Source organism: Pezoporus wallicus, unplaced genomic scaffold (assembly GCF_028554395.1).
Source record: "Pezoporus wallicus isolate ANWC-B61680 ecotype Strahan unplaced genomic scaffold, APGP_CSIRO_Pwel_v1 contig_5967, whole genome shotgun sequence".
Classification (NCBI taxonomy): Eukaryota; Metazoa; Chordata; class Aves; order Psittaciformes; family Psittacidae; genus Pezoporus; species Pezoporus wallicus.
In genome coordinates, this window is record NW_026639377.1 from 2671146 (window position 1) to 2696265 (window position 25120).

A 25120-nucleotide genomic window follows, 5' to 3' on the forward strand; every position below is an offset into this window, starting at 1 on the left:
CCTCAGCAGCTCCATGGAAGTGGGAGGGAGCTGAGTGCCTTGTCTATCACTAGTGATACACCAATAAATTTGAATTCCCTGGCACATTCCACAGTTACTTATATTTTAAAGCTAGGCACAAAACATAACTCACTTCCTTCCATTTCCTTTCATCCTGAAAGCTGACAACTATTTTGACGTGTCTGCCTCCTTCTTTCCGGGCAGAGCCATCTCCAGTGTCATCTAACAGCATGTCTGTGAATAGAGAACATCAACGGCTTCATAGCTGTATCTTAATAACAATGAAGACTATTCTGGTCGATGCCAACACGCTTACTGTAGTCAAACACAACACATCTGGGCTTCGCATGCCCCAAGGTAAAACATAAGAATGGGTTTACTGACTTCTCTACCAAATATCAGTATCACTTAAAAAGTGAAGGGCATTGAAAATTATTAGTTACTCTGTATTTTCCTTCCTACGATATATCCCCTGGGAAATGTACACTATTAAATGGCTTTAAACATGACTCTTGGCAGCTGAGGTCATAATTGGACAACTCCAACCTAGGGTGTAGCAGACCTATGACAACATTTTAAAAGGAGGCTTTGTGCCAGCTCCTGACATATTTCCACACCTCAACTGTTAATAATTTTCATGCTTTCATTTTTCCATGGCTAACCAAACCAAATCTTCCAAGTGCAGGATAAAACCTGCCCACCGCCTTTCTCATTAAACTCACCGAGACTGGTTGACTCTGTGAGGTTCAAACTGTGTTGAGAGAGACCCACTGAATGTCTTGGAGAGGATGAAATGGAAACCTGAGACTGAGCCCTGCTACAGCTGCCATGGTTTTCAGATTTCAGCCGATCATTCTCTGCTTTTAGTTTTTCAATCTCACTCTTGAAAAGACAAAGTCAGGAGTTAAGAAGGCACAGTGAAAACACACTTAAAAGACAGCAACATAAGTAACTTCAGAAGAAAGAGCAGTTCAGCAGAAATGCCATTTTCATATTTTATCTTAATAATGATTTTAATTCTTACAATGCCCCTTCCATGAAACTTTTCAAAGTATCCTAGAAAACATAAATGTGGGAATTCACTAAACACTGAAATGCAGCTATATTAAGGCAGAGAGCATGGGAGCATTTTAAGAGGTTGCTGACAGTCAAACTGATCTTCCCACGTTTTCAGGGTTGAGTGCAGCAGAATTCACGTGTTCAAGCTGACTCTTAATGAAGGTACGAGGTTTAACACTTGCAACATAAACACAACTTTAAGTAAGCATTTAAAAATTTCAAATTTACCTTCTTCCAGATCTTTACTGTGGGGCAGGTTGGCCAGTCTTTAACACATCAACAAAACTGCAATATTTGAGGTGGTTACTTCTTACCTGCATTCTGTTCATCGCCTCACGAAGCTGGTCAAGCTGATGAGCAGAGCTAAGGGCTTCTAGCCGAATGTCAGTCAACTTCATCTCCTTATCTCTCAGCTCATTTCGTAACTGCATAACTGTTTCAGCCTCACTGTCAGTGCATTCAGAAATACTGGAGAAGATGGAAACACAGACATTGAACAAAACCATTTGTTACTTTTCAGACGGTGCTTCTCCAGCATTTATTAGTAAACGACGAATAAACTCCTTTTATTCTGCAGGAAGCAGGCAACAGTTTGGGCTTATTTGATTAGTGATACATGAGTCAGGTATGTCATGGAAAAATTAGAAGCTAGTGAAATAAATATGTCTGAGGGTTATTTGTCTTGAATCCTGAAACAGAATTCTGGAAATCACCTCCTACTGGATAGTCTTAATTTTTTTTTCATGGTAGTTGCCATAAAGGAAAACGTCTAAAGCCAAAACCTAAATAAATGAAGGGGGTGCAGGCAGTAAGAGCAGTTGGCTGGAGATTGATGAGTTTACAGACAGATTTAAAGCTCACCAGGTGCGCACAGCTGGGTTTCCCTAAACTGTTCTGGAGGGCTTTGGAACTCTACACCTATTGAAGCGTGATAAATTCCTGCTCGCTTCAAAGCACTCATGCTTAAAACATTTTGGTGGCAATTTTCTTCCCTCCTCCCCCCAATAAAAAAAAAAAGATTCTGGGTGAGTAACATTTCAGCACATTCATAAGTGTATCTATATAAAGATCAACTACACAGCTGCAGGCTTTGAAGGAGATTTCACAGTTAAAATATCTCTCCCTAAATCAGGTTAATGAGATGCTTTCCCCACCAAAAAGCCAATAAGGCAAAATACAGAAGTTTTACTTGTATCCTATCCTTCCCTGAGTTTAACTCTTTTCATATCAAGATGAGATACAGCACATAGCATTTTGACTGACAATAGATAGGATCAGAATTTGACAAGTTTCTGGCCTCAGATTTCTAATGCTCAATTTGCTGTAGTTACCAGAACCTCACTCAGGCTCAAGACACTGGAGAAGCTTCTAATAATTCATGAGGGATTAGATTCAGCTACTAACATTTCATCACTATTATATGGCTGGAAATTATTGCTATTGTTTTCACTTCTTCATGTGAAAACAAGCAATGGGCGAAACATCAAGTCTGGGTACTTACTCAAATGAATTTGATTTGATATCAGGCTGGAAGCTTTGCATGACATCTTCAAGGTCATAAGGCTGCTTGGTAATTACATGTTTCACAATACCACCTCTTACAACTTTCTGTGTTTATTTATCCTGCTCAAGTGATGAAGCTACTGACAAAATTAACATAAAATCTGTTCTACAGAGTTACCCAAGCACATTCTAAAATGTGAGTTCAGAGACAAACTAGCATGGTAAGGCAAATAATTAACTTTATTTCACACATGGCCAAAATGAAGCCTCAAGATTGCCTGTGACCTTCCCATGAACATAAAACGAGTTAAGCAGCACAGCAGAAGTCCTGCCTTTAAAGTCTACCTGTGTCGTGGTTTAAACCCACTCAGGTAACTCGTTCACTCACTCCCCCCTACTTCTTTCCATCCCCCTACTCCCGAAGGGTCGGAGAGGAGAATTCTCATACAATCCCAAGCAAAAGGGTACGGTTTGGTCATACAGATAAGCCTATACAATAGCTTGCTACCACCCAAAAGAGCCCATTTGTTTCTCACTCCTCTTCCCCAGCCTGCTCCTGGCAGTTGCCGCTGTCATGCTTCCACGCCTATGCCAGCTTTGGCACTCATCGGAGTCTGATCAGAGCCCTGACCTGAGCCAATCCAGCAACCTGGGGGAAAAAAAATCTCTGTTTCTGTCAAACTATTTTTCACATAATTAGAACGCTGCATCAGCTCAGTGGAGCTGTCTGAGAAGTAGCAGAGCCAGTGCAAAGGAAGGAGCAGGCAAGGTGGGTGGGTAGGTACGAAAGAAAAAAAAAGAGTGGATCATCTCCATTCATCAGGCATAAGCTGGCAGATGAGTTCAGCTGTATCATTAACTATCCTGTTTGATTTCCAATAAATCCTTACCGTTATCTGAATTTGTCAACTTAACTGGGAATTCATCATGGCAGATTAGCTATGGAAATCATCAAGGCAGATTAGCAGTCTTTAGCCAATAGAGAAAACAAAATCTCAGACTTGGCCTGGCTTGTTCCATTAACAGCAAGAGATCCAATTAATTCTGCCCTTTAAGATCACCCTGGTTATAAATACTCTTCATACTCAGTATGTTCTGCTGGGATAGCATCCCAATGAAATATAAATTATGCTACAGTAACAATGCAATGATTTTTGGCTTCCTGGACACTAACAGAAAGGCACTAGGTTGGGAGTCACCCTACCTATCTTTAATTCCCTGAATACAAAATTCAGCTATTCTATTCTCTGCCTGTAATCTCCTTTGACTACAGAACATTCAAAATAGGCAGTAGGTGTTAAGTGTGATCTTTGTTCCTTCTTTTGTCAGTATGACAGGATTAAGGATTTCACCCCATTTAGCAAAACACAGTACCCCTCTGGTTGATAAGGTAAGTGGGAGAAACACCTATCAGTGGCAACAGAACAGCCCTGATCTGTAGCACAGTCTGCATCTCCTCCTGTGGCCTCATGATGAAGAGCTGTCAGACTCTTGTAGTGCTTGTACAGATGTGCAGGTTCTTAAACAGAAGAATCAAAGGTGACAGGGTGGTGTCAGGTACATTTTGCCTCTGCTTGTTTCTGTAAAGCGGCCTAGAGATGTTTTTTCAAGCTAGCATGGAAAACTTTGGATCTCTTCAAAGCACAATATTTCTCTTTTCCTCTACCAATGCAGCAAGATCCCTTCCACGGCATTTGCTGTTTAGAACTTGAATCACTTACAGAGAATTGGAATGGGAAGCTCTCAGCAATGATGTTGAAACAGTGGAGTTATGGTGTGGCAGCTTTGGTGAAGAAGGTAACGAAGAATCAGTCATCTCCTCAATATCTGAATGAGAAGATGCTGACTTGGGAGATTTCTTTTTACCAAAAGCTTGCTTGAAGGAGCTGCGTAACTGAAAAAACCCCAAGAACACAACAGCAGGCACATCATTAAGAATGCAACCAGGCAAAAAGCACTACAGAATAAGAACTTTAACATGCAAATACTCCAACTGATAAAAGCCATACTCATGTATATTTTAATACAGGTAAAAAAGAATAAAAAAGCTTTTTTTTCCTTGACGATGAGATTAATAATGTCAATAGGAGTGGATATCAATGCTTCCTATTTTTAATTATTTCATAGCAAATTCTGTTCAGTGCAACAGGCTTGACAGAGATGTTCTAACAACTTGCAGCTACAACATGATGTGGCTCAGCCAAGGTTAATGATGCTGAAACGGTTAGTGATGTAAATGGATGGGTTAGCTTTGTGTCTCATAGTGTAAAGTAGGTCTTCCTTACCTCATTGACCTGCCAGAAGAAGCGCAAGCAAAAGGCAGTGGGGGAATGAAAAGAAGACATGTTTTAACAGGAAAGCCAGGAAAGCTTTGGCTTTCTAAGACAAACATGATCAATAATCAACAAAGACCATCAGTTACTTTAAAACTGGAACTCTATTATCCATAAACAAGGTGTTTCAAAAGACATATGGTTATTTTTTGTGTTATCTGGGGGAAACACCACACCAAAACCTCTTAACTATTTAAATTTTATTTTCTCCTTAGCTCAGACAGAATGTTTTGGCTAACAGCCAGGTTAATATTGTGTTTTTCATTGCAGGAACAAGTATTTCACCTACCTGCAATTAAAATAACCTTTTTTCGTGTGACTGCCATATTCAAACAACAAAAAGAATGAATTAAATGTGATTAAATTGACGTTATCCCAAAGTTACAGTTCAACAGTTAGTGCTCAAGAAGCATCTGGACAATGGTCTTAGATAAATGGTTTAATTTTTAGGTTACCCTGTGTAGAGTCAGGGTTTGGACTTGATGATCCTCATGGGTCCCTTCCAACTCAGGATACTCTATGAACACCATTTAATGCTATCGCAAATTAACTTTTGTAAACAGGCTGGCTTAGCATGAGCTGAAAGTTAATTTTAAACTAGACAAAGACTCCTACAGTGAGAAATGTTGAAAATCTGGTGTTTCAGCTCTGAATGGACAGCCGTGTTGTTTCCATAGATAACAAAAAGATCTTGGCTGAGAACTTCTTCAGTATTTGTGGAATAGACAACAATGGGTAATCAGACCCAACTTACATAAAAAGACTGTCCTTTTTCTCCTACTTCCTGAAAACTTTATTTATTTATTTTTAATACGGAGATGTTTCCTTAACCTTCTTTAAAAATAGTCATCTGCTGAATGATAACTGTTGATGTAGGGTAATACCTTCTAGGTTACAAAACAAAGAACTGAAGCTAAAGCAAAAACTTAGTATTTGTCTTAACTGAAGCTGAATGATTATGAACGGTTTGTATCACCAATTCAGAATTGCTAGCAATTTCAGTTAAAGCAATTTACTTTGTCTATAACTGATGCATAAGCTAGCACAAGAAGGATTTGGAGATGACAGTTTCCATTCAACCAATTATTTCAGGGGCAGAGTGGAAATACTGCTGTTATGAAGGACCTGGAAAGATATCAAAATTAAACCACTGGGACAAGAGAGAAATAAAAACAAGAACCTCCTCAGAAAGCTGTTTCCTATAGTTCAGGAGTTTCACAAGCATTTCTGAGAGGATACTGTGCAAATACAAATCAAGCTTTTACCAGCTCTAACCACATTTTGTATTTATACGGATTTATCTGTACAACCAAAAGATCCCGGAAGACTTAAATTCAGTAGGAAGGAAGGGATGGATTGCTTTACTGGCTACAATAAAGGATCTAGGGACTTTCGTCCAGACTACAATTAGACTAAGACGCTAAGGCAATTATGGTCTAACTGAAAATGGAGTTTAATATAATGTACCTTTCCTCCAGTACAGGGTACCATGTACAGAGTACATGATGTGCAAAGAAGGAAAAATGGGAAATGACAAGTAAGCAAAACTGTTCAAGATTGGTTATTTTTTCATTGTAGAGCTTCATGGCAATTCTCAAAACAGAGTTCTTAAAGCGTTTAACATGTTCACTTAAAAGCAAGCCCTACAAGCCAAAGAAAAAGAAGAATCTCTTATTGCAGGTTTCCCCTAAGGGGTGGGACACCATATTACTTTTAGCCAGAACTGATCTTTGACAGCTACTTCTAATTTAAGACTGGCCTTTCAGCGGTAGAAGCTAAAACTCAGTACTATGCATCAACACAAGCATACACATCACTTAGGTCTCAAACTTTCAAAAGAGTTTACACAGGATTTCAGCAGTGCATAGTCCTTGTGCTAACCTGCTGTAGGAGGGGAGGAGTGAGGAGCTGAGTGGCTCAGTTTCACTGGGGTGTGTTCTGACAGTTTTATATAAAACTCACACAATCTGCTAAAGTATACTCACCCAGTTCTTCCTCTTCTTTTTCTTTGAATCACTCTCAATGTTGCTCCCCACACTGGAGTGACTGGTAGCACTGTTAATACTGGAGACACTATCCGAAGAGTGCTGTCTGCGGATCCGCAGGTCTGTGGCTTGAGCAGCTCCAGGTCCTGCGTATGAATGGAGGCAATGTCAAAATTTGCAATTTGGTGTTTTATTATGTAATCTAAAAGAAACATTTAGGGAAACAAACACCTTGACAATCACCCTGGTGTAATTCAAATCACTGCTGCTAATCACAGAATGATAGAATGGTTTGGGTTGGAAAGGACCTTAAAGCTCACCCAGTTTCAAACCCCTGCCCCAGGCAGAGACACCTTCCACTAGACCAGGTTGCTCCAAGCCCCGTAGAACCTGGCCTTGAACACTGCTAGGGAGGGAGCATTTACCACACCTTTGGTTAGCCTGTTCCAGTGCCTCACCACCCTCACAGGGAAGAACTTCTTTATATCTAACCTCAACTTCCCGTTTAAGTTTAAACCCTTCACCACCTGTCCTATTGCTACAGTCCCTGAGAGTCCATCTCCAGCATCCTTGTAGGTCCCCTTCAGATACTGGAAGGCTGCTATGAGGTCTCCATGCAGCTTCTGTTCTCCAGACTGAAGAGGCTCAATTTTCTCAGCCTGCTTCCCATTCAAACCTTTCTTCATAACAGGAGGTGCTCCAGCCCCTGATCATCCTCATGGCCTCCTCTGGACTTGCTCCAACAGTTCCATGTCCTTCTTATGTTAAGGACACCAGAACTGAACACAGTGCTCCAACTGGTGTCTCAGAAGAGCAGAGCAGAAGGGCAGGATCACCTCCTTCAGCCTGCTGGTCACACTTTTTTTGATGCAGCTTAGTATATGATAATCACTGTTTCTTGCGGAGAGATTAAAATCTCAGACCCAGACCTTACAAACCCTTCCATTAGGAATATATCCCTGTGTAACTACTGGGATAAATACGAGATGTGTGATAGACAGGACTGTATTTAGACTTTACACTGGAGATTACTGAAAACACTGAAGAAAATAAACCAAGTGTCTGACAGCTCTGAAATGGGGAACTCTGCTCCCTGCTGCTTCACAACAGCAGCTAGATGGGTGAATTACTAAATGATTCTGGTAAATTCAGTGAATTTTCCACACTGAAGGTGGAAAAAGCTTTGTTAAAACACCTTCTCGGTTTACTTTTCCATTTACTTCTGTACAATTTATCATAGTTTACACAGATACCTATTTCAAATCCCACATGATCCCAAACAAGTTAACTAGAGCATAAGACAAAGCTGATCTTTGATGGTTACATCAGTTACTCCTGAGAGGACAAAAGTCTCATGAGCACTGCACAGTTTCTATAGGTGATGCTGTGCTGCTTACCTTTGCAGTTGAGCTCAGGTGTGTTGATGACTCCGTTGATGGCAGCCTGGGCAGCAGCATTTTGCTTCTTCAGTAGTTCAATTGTCTTCCTTAACTCATTCAGTTCTGAGTCCTTGAATAAGGGTTAAAAAAAAAAAAAAAGGTGACATGCTGGAAAATGCTGATAGTATGATGGTAACTGCTCCAAAGAAGCCGCTTTTCAATTTGGGTATTGGTAGCTGATAGAGAATTTCTGGAATATATGTACAAGGAGATGAAAATGAGGTCTGGCATGCAGAGGGAAGCACACCCTTGCTAAGCTGCAAAATAGCTTGGTTATTATGATAAGAAAGAATATGGATGCTCTGGAATACAGAAATATTGTGTATATTGGATTGTGTATGCTTGAACATGCACTACTTAATTGCATATATTCAAGCATACTGTCCAAAACCCCAGTGTTGCCTGTCTTGCAAAGATTTTTCTCAGTATTTCTCTTTACCATGCACATGTGTGGATGCACTGGGAAGAAACTTGTTGCAAAAATATGCAATAATGAAGATGTGTCCAAACCAACAACTTGTAGGAATAACCTGCTCACTTGCCACAACATCCAAGTGCAGAAAATGAGGACTCTATGCAAAATTTTGATTCCATTTTACTGTCGCCACAACTGAGGAAACAAAGCCAAACAGCACAAAATCCCCCCAGTCACAGAAGAAGCACAAGCAGCAGTGCTGGAAACAGAAGTTAAGACATCCCCAAACCCTTTTCAAGCTTGCCTTTTGTTCTGCTGTCATTGTCAGGCTCTGCAGTCTGATCGTCATGTTCCCCAGGCTCTGCTCAAATGCTGCCACGAGGTGAGCCTGAAAGTCAAACCATACAGGAGTAGATTGCTCTCCCCAAACAAGCACATTTCTGCAGCTATTTAAATGGACCACCTAGGGAACTGCATCGTTTGTTGTGTAAATGATACAGACTAAAAACACTGATTAGAAAAGGTCAAATGAGTAGAGCATGAGTTATGAAAATGCTTGCAAACGAATTACCGGGAACTATTTATTTGTAGAAAATCAGAAATGACAAAGGTAATTGACCAACTTCAAAATTTTAGCAAACAGCCCTTTCCTGTACAACTTCTATGGCAGCATGCTACGGAATGATGCAGTTTTAGGCTATAAACCCTGCCCTGCTCAGCAGCAGCTGCTATCAAATACTTCAGAAGACAGAGACATATGAGTAATACTGTGACCTGACACATCAGGAGATTTCCCAGAGGCGGCTCCTCACTCAGCTACTACATCCACTTCTTAAAGACATCATGATTGCAATAGTCAGGACAGCTGCCTCAAACTGTCCTGGCTATGGCAATCACATCAACATGCTCTAACAAAGGATCCAAGAGTGGTATTGCTTTTTCTAGTCTGGAATTCTCATTTATTCTGTAAAACATGCAATCCCACATCCAGAATACAAGAAAAAAATTACCTCCTGGATCCCTAAGGAGTTAAGGTCCTTTGAAAATCCACTCTCAAACTAATCTAGTTCATGTGCTTTTCTCAGCTGTTTAAAGCTGCTTGGATCTTGTGATAAATGGAAAACACATTTTTGAAATAGAAAGACTTTATTAGAGTCAATTTTTTCTTAAAACATCCAATTCATTAACTGAGTCTTTCCAGGAATGCTTTAGGGAATACACCTTGTCACCTGAAAGTATCCCTGACACCAAGAAGGCATGGAAGGATGTCCTTGGTTATCTAGCCATGTTCTCAAGCTATTGCAAGCAATGACATGACAAGACATCCTGTCACAAAACGTAGAGAGGAAAAAGAGACAAACCAATCAATATTTCTGAACGTCTGCTGTTCAGTTCTGAAATCAGACTTCATCTTCAACTTTTTATGTGGGCCATTATTAGCATATGTAAGATTACCTACTGATGGTTTTCAGGTGCCCTTCATATGGTTAAGGGAACTCCTGCCACAAAGCTTTTCACAGAAAGTTTATAGGGGGGTTGGAACTAGATGATCTTAAGGTCCTTTCCAACCCTAACTATTCTATTATTCTATGATCTTAAGTCTTCTCCCAAAGTGTGCATATACATATATATACATATAAAAGATATATATCCCCAAACAACATATATATATTGTGTATATATATATATATATGGGGGTATATATATATGCACACCCCAAACAACAAAATGTCATCACTCCTAAGTTTTAGGAGGACATCCTAAAAAACAAAATAAACCACAAAACAGTAACTCATAGAATGGTTTGGGTTGGAAAGGACCTAAGATCATCTAGTTCCACCCCCCTGCCATGGGCAGGGACATCTCACACTTAGATCAAATCCGGCCTTGATAAAATATAAAGCAAGTTTTTAGATAGAGAAAAGCCAGACAGAACATCCCTCCAACTAGATCACTATTTTCCTCGTGGAGATTTAAGGCAAAAAGGTGCTGCAGGTTTCAGATTTTCTCTGTGCTATCCCAACAGGAGAACTCCAAAAGCCAATTTAAGCAGCTGAGACCAGAGATGCCTTCCCTGCAGAGAGGGATAAAGGACTACTTCAGCATTGCAGTCAATCTGCCAGATGCTTAACTGGCCAATATATCTGCATCTAACTCAAAGAATTTTCCAATATTTGAATATCTGCTTGCAACCAAGGTCCATGTGCTAAATATGATCCAAAACGTCTGGTGCTTGGCCAATTACCCTTTTTTGTTTTCCCATGAAGCATTGAGAACCCAATGTCGATTACATTAAGGACATCAGCTAGGAAATGAAAATGATGGTAAGTTAAAGGAAGGAAATACAGATCGAGAAGACGGAAAGGACCTTGGTAAGAGGGAACTATGTTTCCAGTGAAATTACATGGCATCGTTTTATAGATATACATGTATATGGATATGGATGTGCACAAATAACAGAGACATAGTTCAACACGTATTTGTCTCATTAGGCACAATAATCTACACAAACTATAAAAAATACTTTATTTTGCTATTGGAAATAATTCTATACACAAAATGAGACATAAAATGTGTGAAATCTTTCCAAACGGAAAAGGACATTCTCTCGTCTAAATATACGCAGAACAGCAAAACCTTTCACAGAGATATTCCTGACTTGTTCAGCAGCAGCACACAGCTGACTTATCCTAAATAACTGTTCTCACATTCACAATGAAAACAAACATGAGCAGTACAATAACACGGGGATGTGCATCTCTCATTCCCATCAGCCCCTATGAAAATAAACAGCTGAGCCTGTGAGAAAATAGCAAAAAGTCATTTAGAACCTCATGTTACACATGTATGAAAATCTAAATATTTATTTTAAAAACACAGACTGCAAAGCTTCTGTTTGGGAGGATGAACAGGGAACAACAACACTGATATTCAGGAGTCCTCAGCAATACTTTGCAAAAGCAGAGAAGAAACAGGCAAGCAGGACCACATGGATTAATAATGGGATACAAACCTTTAAAGCTTTAACCTAAACCTTGAGAGAAAGTTGCTCTTTCAAATATGGATGAAGCACCTTATAATTACTCCTATCTGGAAACTGTTCAGCGAACTATAGAAAAAGAGAGTTATCTGCACTTCCTAGCTGGAGAAAAACCTTTTCAAACTCTTGCCCCTGATAGCCTGAGAAACATCAAAAGCTGCAGTGTCTATACAGGAAAATCCAGGAAAAAAAAAATCACCAAATAAATAGAAAGATGAGTTCAAAATGCTTACATTAAAAAAATCTTGCGTAAAGGAGATGTCCCTAAAGCAGTGTCTTAACAAACAGCATTTATGAGTCTTAACTTTTTAGGGAACAGACCTACCCTTTTAAATGGAAAAAAGAGTACGTTCTCTGAAAAGAGGCTACAGACTGAAATCTATTACAAGGACAGTTATAGCAACATCTCTGCAGCAGACTGTTGGTGTTTTATGGATAAATAAGGGGCAATTCCAGTCTAAGAAGTTTAAATAGCACGAATAAAACCCTACAAATGCAAAAGAGAATATTATACATTGTGATGCTAACTTTTTTTGGGGACCCCCCAACTGCACACTCCCCCAATTTACTCCAAAGCAAACAAAAATACGCAGCAGCTGTCAAAAACTATTCTCCAAAAAGACAGTGGTAGTAACCATGCACAAAGTCTTGGGCGAATTACTGACACCTTAGACAGGAACAGAGTAGCTTGTGCTACTCACTGCTCTTGGAGACAGGCTGAATCTGAACACTGCAGCACAACTAAGGCAGAGACAGGCTGAGTTGCACAGCTGGCAAGTTCTTTGTTTGAAGGATACAAGCTCAACAAGGTGATAAAAAAATGCATGCAAGGGAATCTGGTCCTGCTTTCTCATACGTAAAGGAAGCTTCTGGATGAAAACCAACTCGTGTATCCAGTACCCTTTGCATTTGAAAGGCAAACATTTAAATATTTAAGTTCTGGCAGGTTTTTTAAATTCTTCCTTTTCCTCCTGGGAGAGCAACCGAGTGGCTACATGCAGTCAAAGCCCTTTTATCTGACTTTTCTATTAACTGTGTTCTTGGTTTTGCTTTTCCATTTTGCAAGCTGGATGAAGAACTGTGATGCCTGTAGCGACCACCACAGTAGATTTCCCCTTGAATCCTTCTTGTAAGAGGTGTTACTGCTCTTTACTGTGCCAAGTTTTGTATTCTACCTGTTCAGAGATGGTATACAGGAATGTCCTCTTCAGCAGCATGTGTTCTGATGTTTATTCATTCCCACAAACTAGGATGCCAGTATGATCCAATGACTATTCATCTGTAGTTTATTTACTCTAGCACTGCTTATTTTTCTAGCAAGCTTCTGTATTGCAGATATCAGCACAGAACACAAACTTGCTCAGGGTCATACTAGTGTTGCCTCAATACCTCCTGGCTTCCAAATCCTTCTTTTTCAAACTTATTCATCAAATTCCTCATGGGAAACAAGCAGAAGTAGTACTACACTGGTTAATAAAAATCAGATATGTTTACTCTTTAGGCATAACTTGAAATTAGTTCTCACAGCCCCTTATGCTACTATTACCTATTACCATTAGCCTACATCTTAATGAAACAGCAAAATATAACGCATTTCAATTCACATTTCTACCAATTTTTATTCTTACCAATTACAACCATCATCTGTATCTTATCCCACAAACACGTGCCTACAAATCCAACTGGATTTATAAAGCAAGACACTATGTATAAAGACCCTGTCTCAGTGTTTTTTCTCAAGCTCTGAAGACGGTTTACATATATATATATATATATATCTATATATCTATATATATATCTATCTCAAAAGCCAAATGAATAATATAATGCAGTATTTAAAGAAAAGCATCAGACAATTCAGTAGGACAGGGGATGTTACTTTTTGGAAGGTTCCATATGCATGCAGTTATTTTAAACTGAGTGTTATACACATGAAATCTTTTTGTCACTTATTAAAACTGGGCTGGTAACAGCCACAAAACCTGGCACATTAAATGCGTTCCCTGCTAGTGTTTGTTCTCAAAGTTGTACTCACGTTGGCAGTCAACTGAGTTGTCAGAGCTGACACTTTTTCTTGGGATGCATCCAGCTCTCTTCGTAGCTTGCGAATCTATATATTTGAAGAGAGCACTTTATTGCACTGTAATATGGAGAACTAAAATAGCAAGACATGAAATGCAGAGTGCCTTGACAGAACATTTATGCCTGTCAAACATGATGTGCTCTTACCTCTGACTGGCACTTCTCTTCAGGCTATAAAATAAAAACAAAGGAAAATAAATGAGAATGTTACAACATAACCAGCCTGACAAATATATACAATATTTCAAAAGGTTTTTTTGAGTCCTCATGTGAATTCCTTATTTTGGATTCCCACATCCATATTCAATCTAAAATAATCTTCTAGTTTATTTACGCTTCAGGAAAAAGAAACAGGCTGCTTGTACAGTACTTCTTCCTGCAGGAAGGAACTGGGCTCCAATTCCCAGCGTACAGATCATTGTACCTCCAACTCTGAATCATGAACTAGTAAAGTGCATAAGGAGCTGCATGAGGCTTCCAAAGAGCCAGGACTGTCACAGAACGTGCCTGACCTCAGACAGGAATTCTCTTCCTCCCATGCTCAGCTAGCTCTCCATAGAATGAAGACCACGTGTTTACATTCCAAAGTGATACGAAATAAAATGACTCCCACTTGGATGCTGAAAAACTTGAGGACACACAGCTAGTTATCCAAGAACGCAAAGTGGATGTACTGGTCATCTGCAGTGGCCTTACATGGTAAAACTGTGGCTACTATGGCTTGTTTCCAACCAAAGTTCTCAGCTACAAAGAAATATACGGTAGGAAGTTACACACTCCACTGTCCTTGTGTAAACATGTCCACTAGCAGACACCATGAAAATTATACCCATCAAACCACACTATTAGGAGCCACTTGTGCTTGGGCAGCACGCACATAAACCAGAAGCTTACACAGCAGCTGCTCAGAAGTTTTCATGATTATAAACAAAAGCCAAGAGGAAAAGGTCTGTTTTCCATCCTTCCAATACCTTCTATCTATTCTGGCTTCATGTAGACTGCTTGAGCTGAAGTCAATAATGAAAGATAGTATTTCAATTTATTTTCAAGGTCTTAGCTTATTAATAGCGAAACATGTATGAGAAATAATGATAAATAGCTCTATGGTGGCTTGAGAGACTTTGCAGACAGTTATACATGGCCTTCCAAGAGCAAGTTCTTGTATCACATACACTCGTTACAGCTGTGGTAGCACGAAGACACATCATACTTGCATTAAGAATTTGAAATTGAAGATCCTGTTCAAGTAACACATACTTTAGAAGCAATTCTTCTCAGAAGCAGCTTTTTGAGAGGGTTGCGTTTTAAGAAGCCCCCAAGCCTGTGATCAAAGCATGCCAGGAATGACTGTAGTTACCACCACAACCAGCTACAGAAAAGCTAGGGCTAGGCAAGACATGGTCTGCATGTTGCAGCCTCACCTCCCCATTACAGCACAGGCATAGTCTTATCCTACAAGGTCTTCCCTAGTATATGTTTAAACAGACACTCTTCATAAGATTTAGAAGAAAACAAGCAAATGCAACACCCATTAAAAAAAACAACCCTGTGTTTTCATACTCCAGTAAGCCTTGTTTTATGATCAGATAACCTAACTGAATATATACTTTTGAAGAACATATTACTGGCACAGTGAACAAATGGCTTCTTTAGAATTATTAACATCTGTGCATTAAAAACTTTTGCAGCAAATCATTAATGCAAGGTTGGAATGAGTTTATTCAGCAAATTCTGGGGTTCTTCAGGTAATGAAGCTGAAATCTCAGATCTACTGAGGTCCTCTGAAGCAAAACTTAATTCAGCATAGTTGTAAAATATTGACTTGAAAAGTAATCTGGCCATTTTGCAAAGCAGTAATTGCTTTTAGGCCATCAACATCTGTTTGATGAGGACACTGCTAAATACCTACAGACATCTTTCTGAATGTAACCATTTCTTTTGTAGCTAGCATCCGGAACACAATCAAAGGAAGCCCTTTTTTCCCCCCTCCTTGAATGGCAAAAATAATTAGCACAATATAACTAGTCAATTCAATAATTTTTATTAGTAAACACAAATTTTTCACTTTATTATACTTACTGTTGAATAAATAGATGAGGTACTGGATACCAAAGAGAGAGAAGAACCATGCACTAAAAGAAAAAAAACCAACATTACGAATATAAATACAGCAACCACACAGTGGAATCATCACAGAACATCCCCTGCCAATGACCAGCCTACTGCAGAAACATCCATCATAAACTTAATTATATTACTGCACCAACAATGTACAGTTTTAAGAATGCATGGCCAGGTAATACAATCCACAAATGATTTGATAAAGCTGTTTTAACAATTTAATAATACCTGGGTTTTGGGGAAATGAGGTCAAGAAGATTAAAAAGAAAAGTTTCAATGCAGATTTGTTCAGAAATAAGTATTTCTCTGGACGACTTATCTTAAGAAACTTGCAAAAGGGTTTACTCAAACTAAAAACCCCAACAAATTAACAGAAATTCAGGAGAGATTACAAAAGTACATCTAAGTAAACTTCAATTTAAGATGAGATTGAGGAGGGGGAGGCTGTTTTCTTCAAGCAGCAGAACAAGATGGAGATGTCCTGAAAAAACCATAATACTCAGCACATAACCAGATGCTCCAGCAGCAGATGTGGAACATGCAGAGAAGAAATCACTGTCTAATTTTGTGGCTCTTAATTGTCCTCTGAATGCATCTATGTCTTCCTTCTGCTGGAGAGCTGTATTACAGGCATCGATGAGCTGAACATTCCCTATCCCTGCAGGTTTTTTTTGTCTTTGTTTATTGAAACATGCAAAATTACCTTTATTTTTAGAAACAAAATACATTTAACTGAAACTTTAACTCAGACTTCAGGTAACTTCGTACAAATCATACGAAATTGTGTTAAATCACTTCTTCCATCTAAATCCTCCAGCCAAAAAAAGGGCTTAGAAAAGCTGCCACTTTGCTCGTTGCCTACTGCAGTGATCCTACATTCATAATAAATAGGCTCTGCTTTCCCACTTGACATTATATCCTAAGGCAAGGCTGGAAAGAGAAGTAAACAAAGTCTAAGTTGGCTTCTGGATGAATTTACGACAATTTAGAAAACCCACAAGAAAGTAAAAAAAAACCCTCATACCCATTTACTTTTTCTGGTTAATCATACTTTCAATTAAAATGATCTTTATAGTCAGATGTTAAGGACAGTACTGCATTAAAAACATAAAAATAACCAGTGTGAGTCAGAGCCAGGAGCTGTCTAATCGCATGCTCCATCTCTGGCTGCAATTGTAGCCCATGTTTACGGAAAGAAATGCAAGGAGCAAGCAGATACCCAGTGATTTTTCCCCACGTACACCTTTGCATCTCTGGGAATCAGCAGACATGGAAATTCCTGAGATGGAAACTGCAATCAGACTGTTATTTTTCATAGCTGCTGTGACCTCTCTAACCATTAATTTCCCTGTTTCTGAATTCACCGACGTGTTGCCTGTATGAAAATCTTTCTATGTTTAGAAATTTAGTTCCTTGCAGTTGTTTTTGACTTGCTGCTGAATCATTCAATAAATTCCTTGAGTGTCTCCACACCCCTGTGATATAAAAAGTAATTGATAAACCACCCCATCCTAATGCACTAAATTAGGTATTATCACCTTCCCTCAGACATAATTTTTCCAAGATGAAGATTCCTAATCTATTTTAACCCTCTTCAAGATAGACAGCCCAAAGTACAAGCAATATTGCACAAAGCCACCACTGGATTCATCCAGAGAATATAAGATTATTTTCTGGTTTGCCTCTCTATATTCTTCCTTTGTGCAGTTTTTACTACTAGAGATATATTCAAGACAGCAACCATACCAACTGGTCAGAGAAGAAATAGAGCCCCTTAAAATGTACTGAGACACACGCATTCTTCAGTTAACATCAACTGCACACTGGGACTTTAAAGGAGGAAATGAGACTGAAAACAGAAAAAGGGAAAGAACATGTAACTTTGGGAATCCTACTGCCTTGTAAGACATTACCACTGCACTGTTTGAATGTATCTAAGTTGAGATTTCTAGTCTCAAGGACAACTAAAGAGTTAATACTTTGGTGCAATTACTTTTTAAAGTACCTTCAGATGGCTACTTTAAGGCTATTTAATCAGGAGCCTGAAGGCAGTTAGGCTCTTGATGTGATTCCTGGGTTTTTGCAGTTAACATGCATCTGCACGCAGGCTACAAACCCGAAATTGTTTTGGAGCTATTATTTTCAAGCACTATAAATGCATATGCAAGCATGTGTCATTTTTAATCATAAAATGATAGACTGGCTTGGATTGGAAAGGCTGTGTTTTCTCCCTGAAGTTCAGGATAGTTTGGAGGTTGTTCCTGCTGGCATCTTCCAAGTCCTGAAACCCCTCCTATCAAGAGAGTTATGTACTACAAAACTGACTGATGTTTTGACCTATGTGCTGTGAGAGAACATTGACTGTACTTCACACTGTGGAGACTAAAGAAAAAAAAAAAAAGGCTTTTAAGAATTAATCCTGGCCCTGCTGAAGCTGATACGTTAGATTGTAATCTAACATGCTAATAAGTAATTCAAAAGTAGGCTGGTAAGCTTTATTTAAGACCTGGATTTACACTTGACTGACACTGCCTGATTGCATAAAATCAATCTGTTCATTAACCATAAATTTAATTTCTATAATATTTTTTGATCTATTCTCTCAAAGTGAGGGTGGATTAGATCTGCAGGTTTGAAAGCAGAGGACAAGATAAACGCCCTATTCAGGAACCACATGCACTTATAACTTGTGATTCCCTGAGAAGTTAACCCTAACCTGAAGCCAAATATAAGAAGACTTCACCTAAACATACATTCCATCAGGTAAAATATTTTTGTCCTTTTAGGTGCCAAAAATTTAGGGAAATCTGGAAGGTACTTCTTCGGCATATTCATGGTAGGGTCAAATTCCTTCCTTGTATATAGAAGTTATCTTTTTTCCACTGCTTTCAAGTTCTTAACTTGGCAGAGTTTTCTTGGACTTCATTTTTATTACATGAATTCAAAACACTTTGTAGAGCTTTTCACATGGCTCTTCCCTTTTATTTTTTTTAAATGGTTCCTCCTCAAACACGCCATACTTATTATTCTTCCAAATTAGCCTCCCTGCTGGACAAGAATTTCTGAATTATAAGGTCCAGTTTAACCTCCATGCCAAAATGGATTTGCTGCAAACCTAAAAGACTAAGGTTACATTTTTTTGAGGATGTCTTCAATAAAACTGGAGTAAGTTTTGCTGTAGTAGCTGTTTTACTAAATCATTTAAATTTATTGAAGATGCAGTGATTTAAATTCCTTCACAGATTACATTAAGGAACTCTTCAGTAAGATCAGGACTTTTCATCACAGAATGGAATTCAACTGACTAAATATTTGGTAACCTCTGACTGTTCACAATCACACAGCTTTCTGAAACCATGGCACTAACTAATGTTAATTCCTTCAATGACAAGAGTTTTCAGTCCTACAGCATTATTCTAATCGTTTTCAACCTATTGAAGATCCCCAGCCACAGGCCTCTCAAATACAATTAAATGTCATGGAGTTAAACTGGCTAAATTCAACATTAAATTAACCCCGAACCTTTCTGGAGCCATATCCAATATACATTTTTTATCTCTTCCAATAGCAGAAAACTGATGGGATAACCAGTATCTCTGGCAAAGGTGCCTGGCTCTAGGGGAGCAGCAACAACAGGGCACTGGTATTAACACTGCAGAGTAAAGTGCAGATCTTCAGTGGTGGGGAAACCAAGCCAGCAAAGGCTTGTGTGCCCAGGAGTGATAAAGTACTTGATAGCCAAGCAAACTTCTAATCCTTGCCCGGAAGCAGATTTAAGACTCAAAGATCTAATGCTGAAAGCACTTCCTATAACCTTCTTATGAACCACTCCCAGCACTCACCCCATGCTTGATTTCTCAAACTGTAACACTTTAGGGTTTTAATCTATGCTCATAGCTACTCCTGCTACTGCCACTGATCAGTAGCAACTAAACTAAATGCTTATTTATAGGTGAAGGGCTTTGTCTTGTTTTATTTACATGGGGGCTTCTTTTATCAGCTATGATTACATATTTGAAAAGACTACACGGAACTAAAAAGAAAAGCCTAGATGTTTTGAAGTTTCCCTCCTGTAGAAGCTTTGTGGTATCAACCCAGGACACTCAGCAGGAATAAAAAGTAAAGACAATTTGAATACAGATGAAATACTGGAAAAATTAATTGGGACAGAAACAACAGGCTGGCCAATATCAATTATTTATACTACATAGAGAATTGTGAAAGCCCAAGTTCAGGAGAACAATCCTATTTAAGGGAACACTAATACGCGCACTTTAAGTGTGAACTAGTCATTTTGAGATTACCAAAAACGATATGCTTATACTTTCTTCAACAGTGATAATCTAGGTACAACACTTGCATACCTTCCTATGCTCAGCCGAAAGGACTGTTGAATAAATAAAACCAGAACAATGATGACTAGGACTGAGGTTTTTATCTAATAATGAGAGCTCTGCTCAGAGTGAACCATGCTCTGAAGCCACCCTTATGCTGACCTGAAAAGCACTAAATGTATACTCGGTTTATGTGAGAATACCATCTCCTGATCACTTCCAGCACCATCACATACTTTACTTACCTTCTTCAAAGCCATCACGAAAAGAGCCGGACCGGCTCATAGTTCTGCTTTTCTCATCCAGAGACATGGAGCTGTTCCTGAAGCGTGTGTCGCTATAGGGGTCATAAGGACCATCTGCATTGGAAAGGCTGTGGGTCCGTAGCATGGCTGGATTTGACAGGCTCATCTGGGCTGCAGTGGTTGGGCTTGCTATAAGGTGAAGAACAAACACCAATTTATTTGCTTGACTACAGATTGTCATACCTAATTTTTGTGCAACTACCACAGGAGTCCTGTTTTTTTTTGTTTTCAAGATACAAATTTTTGATGTCACCCACTCCAGACCTCTGTTATTTTTCTAAATTCAATGAATTCAAGTCAGAGGTATGCAAACCAAGCTAAGTGAGTAAGAAAACTCAAACAAATAGGGTAATTTCAAATGTTGCTTGATATGCCTATGCTTCTAAAGACAAGCTCAGTCAACTCAGTAACACCTTGTAGGCATGAATTAATTAACCCCCCCTTTAACTGGCAACAGCCCTTCCTCCAGAAGGACTAAAACGCCCGAAAGAATTGAAACTAGCATTTTGCCTATTCAGAACAGGCCTTGTGAACTATCCCTTCAAAGCCTTCAAGTTCTCAAAACCGAACATTTTCATATGTATTTAAGTCAGAAATTTTAAGACCCTAGTTTCCTACTAGTTTTATATTTTAGAATTGTTTCTTTCCACTGTGAGCTCCTAAGAATTAAACAACTTAAAATCTGCCTAAACCAATACTCTCCCAAAGAGCATTTAGAGTCAAAAACACCTAGTGCAATTTAACATTTTTTTAAACAAATTTTCTGCTAAAATTATACATGCTATTTACAAAGAACTAGTTGATTTGGGGGAGAAAATGAAAGCAACAAAATCACTGTTCAACTGGCAGGTTCCCCCTGGTGTGCTGTCAATGCCTACTTCTATATACACCATCAAATGATACAGACTATTGTAGAAGATAAAATAATTTAGTTTAAAGATGCTCAGCTTTGATACCAACACTTTCTATTTAACTGGTGGTGAGGCACTGGAACAGGTTGCCCAAAGAAGTGGTAAATGCTCCATCACTGACAGGGTTCCAGTCCATGCTGGACAGAGGTTTGGGGGACATGGTCTAGTGTGAGGGGTCACCGTTCATGGCAGGGGGTTGGAACTAGATAATCTTAAGGTCCTTTCCAACCCAAACCATTCTGTGACGCTGTGATTTAATGACCTCTCTTGACTCCCAATATCTCCAAGCTCTTAAGAACACAGAAAAACCTTTTTTTTTCTTTATTAAAATTGCTTGTGGCAAAACCAGCTTTTGAACCTTATTAAGGTAAATAATCTTCAATTTTCTCCATAAAGAGTTAACTTTCTGGGCCTATGATGATACTTCTTCAGCATTTTTTCTGACCATCAAAGTACTTTCATGGCAGTTTGTTAGCTGCTGGCAATGTAATTATACTGGGTGTATAGTCAGCTGAACTTTTGTTAAGTGTCAGTGGTTTTGTTGGTTTATTTAAAGCTGTTTGTTTAATCTGTTTCTTTTCAGTGCACTCCAAGAAAGGCTCTAAAAGGTCACTGCTGTGCCAGAAATAAGTGACTGTGTCTAAGTTGCTGCTAACTCACATAAGCCTATACCTATGAAGTTCTTAACTAGTCACATATTATTTATCGTTCTGGAAAAGATGGAGTGGCTTCTGAAAATCAGAAAGAAACAGAAAACATCTGTTCAGTGTAGTACTTTCCAAATGGCATTTAACTTAAAGACAATATATTTACTGTTAGGGTTGATTTATATACCTAACCAAATTGCAAAGGCAACTAAGTGATATTTAATCAGTGCACCAGAGATGAGCACTACCAGAGCTTTAGATGAGGTTATTTCACCTTTTGATATAGTCAACTAAAATCTGCAATGCTTTATGGATCCTGTCAATCAACTTTTATTGTTTCCTTCATTTAAAAAGGGTTTTCTTTTATCAATGCAGTAAAGTGAAAGAATGGTACTTTTTTCTGAATTAAAATTCTTCTGAGTAGGAGGGCTGGAACTCGATTATCTTTAAGGTCCCTTCCAACCCAAACCATTCTATGATTCTATGAAATGCAATTATTACATAATATGTCAGACTGAACTTTTACACAATTGTCAAAGAAGCTACCTGTAAAATACATACCAAGATAAAATATCTCAAATTGATGAGACTGGCACATATAGTAAGTAATATTAATAAACAGGGTAAGCAACACCTTAAGTCCTTTAAACACCCCAATGTGTGATATTCACTAACAGCTCCACCAAACAGCTCACAATTATATTAAGACACCTGATTATCCCCAGGGAAGTATTTTCAAAGAGTTACTCCAAATATGCCACCTTTGGGCATACAGAATTGTTGAATCACAGAATCAGCTAGGTTGGAAAAGATCTCTAAGATCATCAAGTTCAACCACTGCTCCAGCACTGCCAAGGCCACCACTAAACCATGTCACTAAGGGCCTCATCTACACAGTTTGTGAACACTTCCAGGGATGGAAACTCCACCACTGCCCTGGGCAGCCTGTTCCAATGCTTGAACACCCTCTCCGGGAAGAAACTGTTCCTAATATCCAGTCTAAACCTCCCCTGGTGCAGCTTGAGGCTGTTTCCTCTTGTTCAATCACTTGTTAGTTGAGAGAAGAGAGCAGCCACTTCCTGGCTCCACCTTCCTTTCAGGTAGTTGTAGAGAGCAATAAGGTCCCTCTGAGCCTTCAGAAAATGAGATAATAATGCTAATTAGTCACGCATTTCAATGAACGCGTCCTGAGTTTGAATGTGGGACTCAGAGCCTCTAGAAGAAAATTATATTGTGTAATATGCTTTTTTCAAGACACATGAGGTATTGCTATGATTATTCAAACGGATAAGTATTTACCGAGCTGTGAGAAGTTAAATCTAGTTCCAGAGGGTGATGTTACGCTGGATCCAGATGAAAAAGGGGAATTGCCAGCAGTATCCTGAAGTCCTCCCGCTGAATGGGAGCGTAGCCATTCTTTAGCATCGTCTTGATTACGGAGCTGGGAGGACGGAGCATACCTGCAAAAACAGTTATTTAAGAATGGCTGACATTTATTTATTTAAAGTAAAAGAAAACCCTAACATGAAATGTCACAAGACCTGGGAAGGAGAGAGGGAAAGAAAGATGGTGGAAGAATGCTCACATAAAATTTAAGGATTAAAATGATATAAACCCAATGTAACTCTAAATTAAGGTGCTGCTCCAAGCTGTTTTTAAGCTGTTCCTAATTCATTCCCCCTCTCTTTAGGGAAAAGAAAAACCCCACAAACTCCATTTCTATGGCTTCGGAAGTAGCCGAACTAGTAGTGAACAAAAAGCTACAGACAGTACTTGTGCACTGTGGCACTGTAGAGTAAAAAATAGGGTATGTTCCATAGTACGATTTAAAAATAAAGCTATAATATGGAAATCCTTTCATTTCCCTAAAGCTATACTAAAATTCTATCAGTAGTTTAGTCTCCTGGTACATCACTAAGCTTATCTGGCTTTTTATCATGTACCCAAATTCAAGTCAACAAAGCCATTATCAGATTTTCAGCAAGCTGTGACACAATCATTCGTATTCCAGAGACATGAAATACAATGGCCTGTGGAGATGTAGCCTGTTGAGTTCAAAACTAATAGCATTAAATCATCATAGAGGAGACAATGTTTAGCCTTTTCTGAAGGCAAAGAAAAAAGCAGAAACATTGTCTATGCCAACATCAATGGCAAAACACCCACTGTTTTTGGCTTAAGCAAAGTTTTAAATCTGCTTCTGCTTATGCCTGAAAAATAGGGATGCTACCACACGTGTTATGTGAAATACGTGATAGGATGCAGGTATCAACTGAAAGAGCTTCATGGAAACACTCATTTGCTAATGGATTTCAGTGCCTGTCTTATGCTCTGCCATCCGCTTTTGAGAAATATTTATGAGTTTCTAGCTCTCCTTCCAAAAACACTTGAAGCCTATTATTAGTTGATATTATCTATTTAATCAATCAGCTTCCCTCCAACTACTGTATACAGTAAGATACCACTTACGAAGACTGTCTTAAATCCATGTGAACACTACAATAAGTAACACTGCAAAAACTCAAAACCACTTTCAAAAAATGCTTTAATTCATTCTGCTGCTTATGCCTCAACACTTAAGCAACAGTCCTTGACTATCTGCATCTCTTCAACTTCACACGTACATCAGTTTATAAAAAAAGGAGCTTTTAAAAAGCCAGTTTAACACATTAAGGCATTCTGCTTTTCAGCACTAATACCTACCTGTTCAGCACTCAAATGTTTGGGTATTAAAAGAGAGTCCTTACTTATTAGAGACATACATGAGAACAACAGAAACATTTTAAACCAAATGCCATTTTAAGAACAGCTTTTAGCACTTGGCTTCACGGGCCGAAGAACATTGTATAAGGCACAGAATAAATTACAGCTTCAATTTCAACGTATCAACCCAGTAATCCCAGAAGCTGCATTAAGCAATTTGGAGGCTGTACTTTTCCATATTGT

The 25120-nt window shown here is 38.8% G+C and overlaps 1 protein-coding gene across 3 annotated transcripts in view; it reads right to left on the reverse strand.

The window, feature by feature from the left end:
- NAV2 (neuron navigator 2) overlaps positions 1-25120 on the reverse strand; it is a 399914-nt gene that overhangs the window by 13970 nt on the left and 360824 nt on the right. For all 3 annotated transcript variants that reach the window (XM_057414369.1, XM_057414368.1, XM_057414367.1), the window contains 12 exons: positions 23474-23634; positions 20557-20745; positions 15936-15988; positions 14004-14027; positions 13810-13884; positions 9039-9122; positions 8278-8389; positions 6881-7026; positions 4284-4456; positions 1374-1527; positions 723-882; positions 134-234 (listed from right to left, as the gene is read on the reverse strand). In XM_057414369.1, the coding sequence (XP_057270352.1) occupies positions 134-234; positions 723-882; positions 1374-1527; positions 4284-4456; positions 6881-7026; positions 8278-8389; positions 9039-9122; positions 13810-13884; positions 14004-14027; positions 15936-15988; positions 20557-20745; positions 23474-23634 (1432 nt within the window). The remainder of the gene's footprint in view (positions 1-133; positions 235-722; positions 883-1373; positions 1528-4283; positions 4457-6880; positions 7027-8277; positions 8390-9038; positions 9123-13809; positions 13885-14003; positions 14028-15935; positions 15989-20556; positions 20746-23473; positions 23635-25120) is intronic.